Source organism: Chaetodon trifascialis, chromosome 16 (genome assembly GCF_039877785.1).
Source record: "Chaetodon trifascialis isolate fChaTrf1 chromosome 16, fChaTrf1.hap1, whole genome shotgun sequence".
In the NCBI taxonomy this organism is placed as follows: Eukaryota; Metazoa; Chordata; class Actinopteri; order Chaetodontiformes; family Chaetodontidae; genus Chaetodon; species Chaetodon trifascialis.
Genome location: NC_092071.1, coordinates 3,679,531 through 3,692,343, shown reverse-complemented (window position 1 = coordinate 3,692,343; position 12,813 = coordinate 3,679,531). Strand labels below are relative to the sequence as shown.

The 12,813-nt window shown below is 44.7% G+C and overlaps 1 protein-coding gene across 1 annotated transcript in view; it reads left to right on the top strand.

The window, feature by feature from the left end:
• The window catches only part of LOC139344550 (polypeptide N-acetylgalactosaminyltransferase 10-like), a 79,048-nt gene extending 66,469 nt beyond the window's left edge, over positions 1-12,579 (top strand). The window contains exons 9-12 of the mRNA XM_070982833.1: positions 2,871-3,092; positions 3,423-3,539; positions 6,440-6,589; positions 8,122-12,579. Coding sequence (XP_070838934.1) covers positions 2,871-3,092; positions 3,423-3,539; positions 6,440-6,589; positions 8,122-8,286 — 654 coding nt within the window. The 3' untranslated portion in view covers positions 8,287-12,579. The remainder of the gene's footprint in view (positions 1-2,870; positions 3,093-3,422; positions 3,540-6,439; positions 6,590-8,121) is intronic.
• The last annotated feature ends 234 nt before the right edge of the window (positions 12,580-12,813 follow it).

Genomic DNA, 12,813 nt, shown 5'->3' with positions numbered 1-12,813 from the left:
CACTGCATGGAGAGGAAAACTGTTTTCTTTCATTTAATTAATACCACAAGAGCAGGTGAGTCCCTTCAGTTGGTGCAGATACCCTGAGTCCATTCAGTGTGGAGGGAGAAAGAACCACTGAACTCCACTTTACCTGGAGGGTGCGAGTTTTGCTGCAGGCAGTGAGCTATGCTACAGAGTGTGTGTGTGTGTGTGTGTGTGTGTGTGTGTGTGTGTGTGTGTGTGTGTGTGTGTGTGGGTGTGGGTGTGGGTGTGGGTGTGTGTGTGTGTGTGTGTGTGTGTGTGTGTGTGTGTGTGTGTGTGTGTGTGTGTGTGGCTGGAGGCTTTTTTCCTCTACATCTGTACCTCCAAAGGCCAGAAGATTTGTATTTATACTTCTCTGGAAGCCTCACTGAGCCTGTATTCTCATTCATTTCACCATCCTACCTCCAAGGCTGCTACCATCTGTATTCTCACACATGCACGCGTACCTCAGAGGCTGACAGACTCTGTGTTTTTTACTCTTTTACACCTCACAGGCTTCGGATGGATGGATTTCCCTTGGCTGGGGTGTAAATCTTTTATGTTGGCAATTGTCTGAGCTTAAAGAGGCTGCTGAAGAAGCTGTCTGCCCTGCAGTCATTGTTGCTTACAGTTTCCATCAGTCACCTGCTTGGCTTTTTTTTATCCACTCTCAAATTAGATGTTTTCATAATGACTGAAAGAGCCAATGAAGCAAATGTCTGACACTTTTTGGTCTCTTGCACACTTTTTGGCCAACATGAAACCTCCTGAAATTTCAGTTCTTGAGAGAAAGAGTTTTTGCTTTCAAGTGAAATCACTTCATGAGACGATGTATTCATGTGCAGTTGGAAAAAAGACATCTCAAGTTTAAAAAAAGAGCCAAAAAGTGTAGTTGAGTTCTCACCTAAAAACAGCAAAAAATGCAACCGTGCAAAATCAGCTCCCATTCCAGGGAAAGTTTCCAACTGCGATGGAAGACCACCACCTTCAGTTGGCTTGTATCATGTATGTCGGCCACACTAACAGGCAGATTGTACCACATAAAGAAGCCTATTTCATGATATTTCTGTCTGACACTCACTATTGTTATCTGTATCTTCAGGTTAAAATGATCCGTCCTTTACTCACACGTTTCACACACTTGACACACTTCCTTGGCACTTTACCTCGCAGACCTGCAGGTGTTTCAGTGCTGAAATGAAGTGAAACAGAGAGATGACCTCCTTCTTAATGCTTCCCTTTGTGCTCCAGGCTTCTATCATCATGACCAGCAGCACTGCACTGACATGACTGTGCTTCTGTTTCTCTCTCACAGCCAAGATTCAGTAGATATTTTCATCTGTCGTTATAAATATGCACAGTTAGAAAGTACATTGTTTGCATTTTAGCCGTTCATCTGATGCTAAATCCTCAAAATTCCCCTTTTAAAGTTACCCAAGTAGCTAAAGTCACTCAAACATCCAGTATCTGCTTCCTCCAACACTTGGATCTATATGATGTTTACACTGACTGCGCCTCTACATCTGCTCCAGGTTTGAACACTGCTTTCCTGTTTCTAAAGGGCTGATTTCTTGCCCCTGGGGATCATCTTTATGATATTCATTCAATGGAAAACCTGAAAAATCGAGTTCAGAATGCAGCTGCCTCCTGCTCAGCGTTTCATGAAATAGTGTAATAAGCCGCATCTGTTACAATTAACATGTCAGAGAGAAATAGAGGAAAGAGCAAGAGACAGAGAAATGTGATCTTTTCCGAAGCCACCCCGTAAATTAGCACATAATTGAGTTCAGTGTTGTATCTGCTTTCATGACTGGAGACAAGTTGCTTCTATTTTTTCATCTCTCGCCTTTTGGGAGAGGATGACAGGTCCTGTGTGATGACTGGCCGCCTTTCTGCCGAGCGGCTTTGATCATTCTGCCATGTTAGATCAATCAGAACATCAAGGATGGCACGATGTAGAGATGATGGCGTAGCTTGTGTTTCAATGAAGACTTGATGTCCAGAAGCACAGAGATCTGTTAACAAGCCGGTTGACTTGAGTTCTTTCTAGTTAAAGTGCCTTTTACTGTCTGGCACCGCGGGAGAGAATTCATTTAGCATCAGCAGTCGTCTGCAGGTGCCGGCCCACGTGTCCTGGAAGAGTCAAATCTGAGTTTATTTGGCTTAAAAGCAGCCTGTCATTGCACACGTTCGTCACGTTGGTGAATCCGTTCTTCCTCCATGATTCCTCACAGTGTGAGCCAAACAATTTGTCTGTCTAATGACTTTTATTGTCACTGTAAAAACTATTTGCTTACTTTCTCTTCATCCCGCCGTGGCTCTTATTCATGCTCTTCCTCCTCCTTCGTCCGCTCTTGGGTGAGACCCTGCATCTTAAAGATAGACCTTAATATCACCAGATGTCCATTTTCCTACAAGATATTAGTGTAATGAGAATCGCTTGAGTCTAAATCAGGAGCATCTTTCATCCCATTGTTTGAGTAGATGTTGGAGCTCCATTGACCAGGTGCTCAGAGACGTGGCTCCAAATGAATGTTGGCAGCTGGCAACACACTGATGTTTGATCATCGGAGAAAGTTTTCCTGTTGGAAACACTGCATTCACCTGTTTCCTCCTTTTAAGACAAACATCATCAGTGCTCTACATCCACCCATGATGCCTCTAACTCGAGCAGAGCCTGCTGAGCCTTTCCACACCACACTGAGCAAAACTGAAATTATTCCCCGATCTTTGTCTATAATCCTGCAAAATCTGATGTTTGCACTTTGCAGTTTTGTTGGTATGAAAAATGTAACTTTAAAAGTAATTCCAAATCGTTAGATGTCTGCTGGTTACCTGAAATGAAAAGTGTTTCTCTCTGCTTTCAGAATCTGAAGCGCGTGGCGGAGGTGTGGATGGACGAATACGCCGAGTACGTCTACCAGCGTCGGCCCGAGTACCGCCACCTGTCAGCGGGAGACATGACGGTCCAGAAAGACCTGAGGAACCGCCTCAACTGCAAGAACTTCAAGTGGTTCATGAGCGAGGTGGCCTGGGATCTGCCCAAACACTACCCGCCGGTGGAGCCCCCTGCTGCTGCGTGGGGAGAGGTGCAGGCAGCTCTCATACTTAAAACACGTCAGCTGTCTCATGGAAAGTTAGACTAAGATGACTTCATTTATGTGACCTTGATAAACAGAACACAGTGACCAATGACAAGGATGTGAAATATTTAACTTTAAAGTTTAGTTTTTTTCTTAAAATCAGTTTAAAGATCATTTTCCATTTGTTATTATCAGTCTGACATATTATTCTTATTACTTTTTATTTTAAGACTGATAACTCTGGTAACACGAACGATGATCGCGTTCGCTAACAAACAGCTGAACGCTCCTCGTGCCCTCGCTTGATATTGACTGTTATGTGTGCTTGTGTGGCAGATTCGTAACGTGGGCAGCGGCATGTGCATGGAGAGCAAACACTTTGTGTCAGGGAGTCCCATCCGCCTGGAGAGCTGCGTGAAGGGACGGGGCGAGGTGAGCTGGAGCCATGGACAGGTGAGCTGCAGAAGCCAAAATATGAATAAATAAGATTCAGAAATTTAAAGTCAGGCTTTACTAGAAGGAATCAAGTATTAACTAACGCAAAATACATAACTTTGACCTGATTGTCTTTACAGCAGAAGCTGAAAGAAAATTAGAAATTATGTAGTGCAACTGAAACAAAATGAAAGATATGATGCACCAGTGAAACGAAGGACACTAAAAACACCTTTAACAGATTCATAAATACATGCAGACTGAGACCAGAAATGCAGCGTTCATATTTTGAAGCTTTAATATGTCACTGGATCGAGCAGATCCACAGCGTGCTGTTAGCATTATGTGCACTGGTCAGGCGCTCTGGGTACAGGTCTTCAGGGGTCCACAGCGATCTGGTCTCACCTGATATGAAGGGACCTGCTCTGTCTCAGAGTCTTGTGTCCATGTGTCACTACATAATTAGGTCCAAATGGACTCTCCATTAGCTCTGATCACTTGATGTGTTATCATCATCACCACCGCAGGAGAAAAACACACTGCTTGCTGCAGACAAAGATTGCTGACTGTGGTGCAGGAAAACGACATGTTGCTATTCCTTTTGACGGCAGCTGCTTGTTAATTGGCTGAGCATCGAGCTGCCACCTGTGCTGCTGCTCCCCCTCTGTTTGGATACGCTCGGGTCGACCACATTTTAGATCTGGTCTAATTATCCTCAAGGGTTTTTTGTGTGTGTGTGTGAGTTTGTTTTGTCTCCAGAGGGTTTGATTGTATTCGGGTCCCTTCAGAATCGCGTCTCTTTGATTTGGAAATGAATGTGTGCACATCTGCACAGGTCAGTTTAGGATCAGCTCCAACGTCTTTGCTCTGCATGGATCTGCTTTTATCCACCTGGTGCATCTTGAATTTTTTGGAGAATGCTGAGTGATAAAAAGGGTTCATAACAGCAGACTCGACCAGCCCATCCTGAGAGGAGTCCTGTAATCCTCAGTAATTGTATTTGTTCTGCTAAACACACATTAATGTCACATAAACTTCCATAAACAGACACACAAACAGCGCAGCTTCATTATGTTTCCGAGGCTCTGAAGGAGTGTGTGTGTTCTCACACGTCACACTGAAGATCTTTAAGCCGAGCTATAATACAACCTAATGGATCGAACGTCCCCTTTTGTTTCCGCGGCTGAAACACTGCGCCTCGGAGCTGTGACGCTTTAATTGCTTTAATATTGAGATGCATTGTAGTTTAATCCCTGTCACAGTTGCAATCTGTAGTCAGCGAGAAACGGGTTCACCGTAAATCACAGGAGGCCCTCTGGCAGCTGTCCTCGTCGGGGCGTTTTGATTCTGTACGAGATGAGTGGAGGAAGTCACGCAGACATTACCGACGATCGCTTTTCTACCAGCTGCAACAATATGAGACAACGAAAATATCGGAAAGTACAATCTTTATTTGGCAAATGTAATAAAAGCAAAAGGATGTGGATGCATGAAACAGGAAGCAGGACGGTACGCTCATCAGTCCTGACCGCTGAGTTCATCACGGTCATCTTCAATGCAGCCTCGAGGTCGACGGACAGTGACAAACAATTAGATGAAAAGGGACGATCGTTAAGGACATCATCAATCAGAGTGTCATGTAAGACTCGTGAGTGTGATGACTCATCACGATCTCAGCGCGGGTTCTTTAGATAAATCGATGTTAATGATCAGTAAAGTCTGTGGAGCTGCTTCAGTCGTTAACGATCATCGCGGATGGTCAGCAGCCGGTGTCAGTCGTCCTGTGGAGTTTACATTCAGAGTTTCTCCCTCAGAAATTCTTCGTCATTTTCTAAAAACTCTTAAAACCTGCTTTGTTTACATCGTCTTTGCTGGCATTTCTTGGCACGAGTGTGAAACCATGAGCTTCCTGCCAAATATGTGTCGTTGTACACAAGAGCAGACAAAACAAGTACCCACTCATGAAAACATTGTTCTCTAATGTAAACAAATCAGACATTTACGTCAAATAACTTCGCTGGATGTGCTGAAAAATGGACGCACTTCTGCTTAAATCTCATCAGTTGTGTTTATACTTTGAAATTTCTCTTCAGCTTTAAAGTGACACCGAGAAACTTGATTAAACAACCCCAACATAAGATCCACCTGCTGTTTTAACCTCATCTTATGAGTTAGAAACGTGCGTGCAGTAAAACGAGACTTTGTGTTTGATGACGATCGGTTCAGTCTTGATTCGTCTCTACACTGTCTGAATATTCTGGCATCGCACATCCTCAAAACTCCAAATCTTTAACCTTGTTTGTCTTTATACAGCCGGCGAGAGCATAAATGATGCGCCTGCTGTGGTGTTTCAGCCACAGCTCAGATGCCACATACCATGCGAGATCTTTAACCTCGAAAATACTCTTGAACATGAATGTTTTAGCCACAGAGGACACACTGGCCTCTGATCCACAGGTGAAGGAGAAACCAACACTTACATTTAATGAATTAATAACAATAATATAACCAACACAACACCCAGCCAAAAGTGGTGAGTGCAAAGTCCACAGCAGCAGGGGAACCTTGACATCTTTGAAAGAGAGCTTTAGAAAAGTAAACTTTGATTATGTCCAGTCTGAAAAACTGAGTGCAAGGGTCAAAACCAGAGTCTAAAGAGAAGAAGCATGATAAAAGGCATGGAGAAGGACATAAAGTGGGAAAGTACAAGGTTGTTGAGATGGAACTTTTCCCCTGCTTCCAGCTTTTAACTGCATGTGGTTTATTTTGAGGCCAAATGGGAGCAGTTCTGAATAGGAACACATTTCGGTGCCTCGGGGCTTGATGGCTTGAGCTTTTCAACTCGAAGGGTTGATGCACGCACCGTTTCCCTGTGGCTCTATGATCTGAATGTTTTTTCCATGACGCTACATCTGCAGGTGTTCACGTTCGGCTGGAGAGAGGACATCCGCGTGGGCGACCCCATGCACACTAAGAAAGTCTGCTTCGACGCCATCTCCCACAACAGCCCCGTCACCCTGTACGACTGTCACGGCATGAAGGGCAACCAGCTGTGGCGCTACAGAAAGGTACGACAGGGCAGAGCAGAGCAGAGCGTGACTGGAAACACGCCGTCTGAGCATTTTGTTCTTCCTCCTCCTGTGCAAAACAACAAAGCTCCAGACATAATTGCTATAAAATAAATGACTTGAAGGCTGCTTCATCATTCTGCAGAGTTTTGCACATTATGACAGACTCCAGCCTGAAGCTGATGGATATTCATAGGACCTCATTATGCCACCGTTGTGCGTTTAAGCTCAGTTATTATGAAAACATGCCGTACAGGAGGACACATTTGTATTTTTGGAACATTTCGAGGATTTATTGCAGTGTCACAAACAAGCTTGTTTGCAACAGTAAGCACAGAAGGCAAAAGGCAGCACAGCAGTGATACAGCAAAATGTACAAGAAATAATAGATGCAAGCCGGAGGAGGCTCCTTTAACATGACCGTGCATTTCTGAATGCAGCATATTAGACATCCCCAGCTGCAGCCACAGTGCTTCAGTCAGCTAGAACCTGCCAACTCATGTAAGATGAGTATTTTATACGGTTTTTGCCTTTTTTTTTTTTAAATCTCAACATATTTTTTTACCTGAATCTTTGCTGAATGAAGAGTTAACAGATGTTAACACGGTATGAAACGGCTGTGATCGCATTTAATGACAAGTGTTTATTCACCAGAACAAATCGTTCCAGTGTCTTATGAGTCACTCACGTGCAGCTCGTTCACAGGTATGAAACAGTTCAGAAATGTGTTTCCTGAACGCACCATGGCCTTGAATTTAAGGAATGGTAGTTTGATTTAAAAGAAATGTTGAGCTGTCAGCTGGGTCAGGTGAAGAATCAGACAGTGAAGATTTGTAAATAATAAAATACTTCACTAATATATTCAATCAATATGTCCCAGACCAAACAACATGTATTATTAGTACATAGTTCATGTACTTCACTCAGGAAGTAGAGCATCCAATCGCTAATCAGGGTTTGCGGTTCAGTTCCCAGCACTTCCTGTCCATGTGTCAAGGAGTGCTGAGCCTGTATGTGTGTGTGTGTGTGTGTGTGTGTGTGTGTGTGTGTGTGTGTGTGTGTGTGTGTGTGTGTGTGTGTGTGTGTGTGAGTGTGAGAGAGAGAGAGAGAGAGAATAAGAGGCAGATTGTTAAGTGTTTTGGGCAAAAGTGCTACATAAATGCAGCCACTTACCCTTTCGTCAGGCCTTCATTATGTGTTATGGCTGCTTCACAGCTGGGAGGTAAACATGTTGACAAACAAATAAACATTTAAAAAGTCCTTATTTCTGCTATTAGGTTCATTTCAGCTCCTTATGCTCATTTGTTAATTGTTTACACTGCTTAGAAATGCTAATCGGGGAAGGTTAAAGTGAAGCGCTATCCTTAAATTTTGTGAATGTCATTGAATGCACCACCAGCACCGCTGAATGGTCCCTGCAGGCAGTTTTATCACCGCAGAGTGAAACTGTGATGGATTGAAAATCACCAGCAGAGTCGTTTTGAAATGAAAGTTCATCCTTCCTGACAAATCCTTCCTGTCTGTCCCTCCAGGACAAGAGTCTGTATCACCCCGTCAGTAACAGCTGCGTCGACTGCAGCCCGACCGAGCGCCGCATCTTCATGAACACGTGCGACCCCTCCTCCCCCAGCCAGCAGTGGCTGTTTGAGAGAACCAACTCCACCGTGCTGGAGCACTTCAACCAGGGCGCCAACTGAGGCCCTGCAGTGTCCCCGAAAGACTCCTGACGCACGCAGACGTGGATCTGCTGCTGCTGCTGCTGTGGGACGGGGTTTTACGTTGACTCCGATTCCCCGTTTACCTGCCGCTGAGGTGACAGCTGTTTCTGTTTGGGGTGCTCAGAGTGAGGCAGCATGGGATACCTGGGGGGGGGGTGGGGGTGGGGGAACACATCAGTTAAAGGAAGGACTGGGTTGAGCTGTGATGGATGGGTGTGTGTTTAAATGTGACTGTGTGTCTGAGATGTATTTATTCTGTCACAGCGTCGCTGTGGCGGTGGGTCTGTCTCACTTCCTGTTGATCGGTTATCTGACATTCCTCTCGCCTTTAATTTCTCTGCGTTTATTTATTGCCTTTCTTTCCCTCGCCGTTGCCTCGTTGTTCCCGCTCTCCGTCTCCTCGCCTCTGTCCTCTGTCTCTTCCCCCTCCTGTCTCTCCTCCTCTGCCTCTGCCTGCACGTCTGTCTCCATCTGCCTGCATGACTGCATCTTTGCCCACCTTCTCCATTCTCTCTCTCAAATCCCCTTATGTCTCTCCAGTACTGACAACCTCCCTGGGGGGAGGGGGGGCTCCTGCTGAGCCAAAGTCATCCTGACACCTGGGTGAAGCCAGGCAGAACCACTCTGAAAATCACCTGGTGAATTGATTCTCCTTTACAACCCTCATCCACCCTCATGCCCCCCCCATCCACCCACTGTTCCCTCCCTCATTCGATGTTGGCAGAGCTGCTTTCAATGTAGCAGCAGGAGGTTGACAGAGAGGAGACGGCGCCCTCTCTCATGCCCCTCGCTCCTCCTCGTCCACAGCTTTGTCGCTCCGCCACGTTCTTTTACTCCTCAGAGTCGAGCACGATCTAACGCCGGGGCCAGCTCGTGCTGGTCAAGGGCTTGTTTGTTGTTATGGTGGTGCTGGTGGGGGCAGGAGCTGCTGTCACACCTCTTGGCCTCCCCCTCCCCCCCCTTGCTTTTGCTGCACCCCGTCCGACAGCGCCAGTCGGTCACCGGAATGGCGTTGTCACACAAGGCCGAGCACGGGGTCGCGTCCCACCACGAAGCAGCGGGCAGGACCGCCGCTGGATGGACGCCTGACTGCCTTCCTGCCTGCGCGGCCGCCTGCCCGCCTGGCTGGATGACTGGCTATCTGACTGGCAGGCCAGCTGATTCACCGCAGGGCCGCCTGATTGGCCGGCTGCCGAGCTGACACATCACTTTAGCGTACAGTGTGAGCAGGAAGGGAGACGAACGGGGGAATGCTGCGGATCGGCCCGCTGAGGTAGCTCTGGGACTGAGACAAACGTGTTGGTGTGGGTTTCAAATGCATAAAGCACTTGTGTAACGATAAACTTGAATGAAATCTTAGTGCCTTGTTGGAAGAGGACTAGATGTTGGTGTGTGTGTGCGTGCGTGCGTGCGTGTGTAGTCCATATCAGCGTAGAGGACAATTCACTCATTCGGGAAGTGACTTTTCTTGAGACTCTCCTGAATCTCTCGTGGAGCTGACCTCCACTCTGGCGCGGGATATCGAAGGCTCCGCCGGTTTTGTCTCGTTCGGCTTTCAAAGTGAACTCTTGTGTAACTGCTGGCTGTGAATAGAGCTAAAGAGACTTTTTTTTTTCCCACCATATTTTCCTGCCTTGAAAAGTTCACTGCAGCCCGACGACGACCTCTGTCCCATTCGAGTCACGACGTGATGCTGTTGTTTTTCCCACCTGTTCAATCCAAAGCACTTCTATGGGAAAGGACGTTGTTGCTGTTTATCACATTTTGAATCCCCTTTGTTTGTTTGTTTGTTTTTTAATTCTTTAATTCCTGCTCGACGTGATGTTCTGGGATGTTCTGGTCTGTCGCCTGCGTTATGCTCTAATCCGATTATGTGAAGCAGAACAATGTACAGTTGTGCCAGTTTAATCATGGCTTCCAGGTTTGGGGCTCTGTTCGATTTCACGGTCAGATGTACATCAAACACAAAGTCAGATCCTGAGCGCACATGCCTCAGTCCAGGTACCTGCAAGTCACAGTTTATGTTTAATAATTAGTATGAAACACAAAGAAAGAAACTCCCAAATCAACCTGGACTGAAGTTCCAGTTTTTATTAGTCTTTCAGTCGAGACACTTTAGAAATACCTTTTGCATTTTAACATAAATCCTTTCTAATCATTGGAGTCCCCAGCTGGAGAGCAGAGTTGGAGAAGAGACCGATGAGCAGAAGAAGATCTCCAGGTTGACAACTTAAAGTACAGATCTTAAAAATCTGCTGCTCATCCAGGAGGAAAATCACCAGCTACTAAAACAAGTTTTGATGTTTGATCAGGACTCCTGTGATGAAATGGAATTGTTGGACGTGTTGTTGAATCATGTGACGTTTAATGACCGACTGATGTGAACCCTGGTCTGGTGGACAAAGTTATGCCGATACACAAAGCAGCCTCTCGTTCTTCAACAACTTGATAACGTCTGAGCTCGTCTCACAGTGTTTCAGAGAATAACAAGAAATCAAGAAGAAACCCGTCAGCTGAGCTTCTGATGAAGGAAGGTGGATTCTTACAGACTGATGGCTGTGTCAATGTTTGGCTTTATGGAGCTTTTATTTTTCCATTCCAGTGAACATGCAGAAAGATGCACTGATTGATTTCTTTTATATATATGACAAACATATTAAGTGTGAAGGAAAAGCCCCACTGAATTTTACCGGTTAGATTTCCACTGTCAAGACAAAATGTTTTATGTCACGTTTATTTTTCACCTTAATTTATAGATAAAACTGATTATATTTTAACAAAATCACAAAAAATCAGTGTAACAGTCATTCATTGTGTTAAATATGACATTTACATCAGATCAAAGCACGTTATCGAAACTGAGGAGTTTTGAATCCTGTGGTACCAAACAGTTTTTGAGGTCCAGACATTTAGTCGTTAGTCTTGTTATTTGTGATGGATTGTGACGTTGTCAAGAATTGTTATTGACAGTGTCGCTAACAATTTGCGTCGTCACAATTTGCGGAACGTGTGAAAAGTAATGGAAACGCGTGACTGTCCCACACGAAGTGGGACATCTGGTCACCCTAATCATAACATGAAGACGAAGTCATATTAATGCGCAGAGAGATGTTGAAGCCTCAGAGACGGAGAGAGTTTGTGGTAGCTGCTCGTGTTCTGATTTAAAATCCTCGTCTTTAAACCCGTTTTTCTCGAAATTCTGCTCCAAAGAATCCCACTGATCAGCTGACTTTGAACACCTGATACAAAAAACCAGATATAAAAAGAATGAAAACAGATTTGAAAAGAGCTTGAAATGAGCTTCTAGTTGATATTAAACTCTCCAAAAGGTAAAATTTCGACATGTTTTCCCAGATCCCATCACATTTGTCTCGCTAGTGGAAATACCGGTTTCCCATCATCCCTTGTGACTGAGTGTAACAGAAACTTGTGCTGTAGCCTTGCAGTTAGTTCAGGTTCTTGTAAAAGAAACTCTAAAATTCTGCTGCAGACATTAACAAGTTCTGAGGGGCTGGTGGAGAACCAAGCAGAGCTGAAAGGAGGGAAGATCTGAAGCAAACCAGATGATGTCAAAGTGTTACTGAGCGTTCAGAGGATTTTTAGAAAAGAGGATCAATCATTACGCAGGAGCTGAACGTCAAAGATCTTTGAGGAAATGTGTTGCCCACGATGTTGCTGACTGTGTCCATTCAGGCGAGTTTCTTATTGAAAAGCTTGTGGGAGTATTTTTTATCAGAGTACGTTGTACCTTTCCATTGCACATGTAAACGTTTTTATCACATCAGACTGTAACTTGGGTTGAGTTAAGTTTACATTTGCTTCACTCCATCTTTTATCCACTGTGGCGACGTGTTAAAAACCCTGTTTCCTCTCCTTGAAACCACTGAACAGCGTGTACTAAACAATCACCTTCGTCTTGTACTCGTGATACGTTTCCACAGTTTACGGGGTTTCCATCAGACGTGCTGGTTTTTCTCTCCACCCCACGTCGCTGTGGTCAGACTAAATCTGAAGACATCTCATTTTATAAGAGCAAAGGTTTTTAATGTCCTCGGCCGCGCCGGCCCGTCACACACCGACGTGTACGCGTGTGGATTTTGTCATGTAGGAAAGTGTAAATTTTGTATCTCATAAAAAATATCCAATATTTTTTTCTACTGACATTGCAACTGTAAAGGTGTATTTAGATATTTAACAAACTGTACAATTAAACTGGAATTGTATGATATTTTTGCTGAAATTGTAAAATAAAAAGGTTTCTATATTTGGATGAAAACCGTCTGCTGATGAATTTAATACAAACTTTGAGAGTTCAACATGTCACACATCTAAAAAAAAAAAAAGCAGCCCCTCCTCTTCTCTCATGCAGAACTATTTCACGTGCAATTGAGGAGCTGTTCATTTCCTGTTTTTCATCTAAAATTAGCCTTAAAATTACAGCTCTGGTGTCAGTCGTTCTTTCTCAGCGCTCGCCTCCGCTGAGTAAACGCCCTCTATTGATTCTTT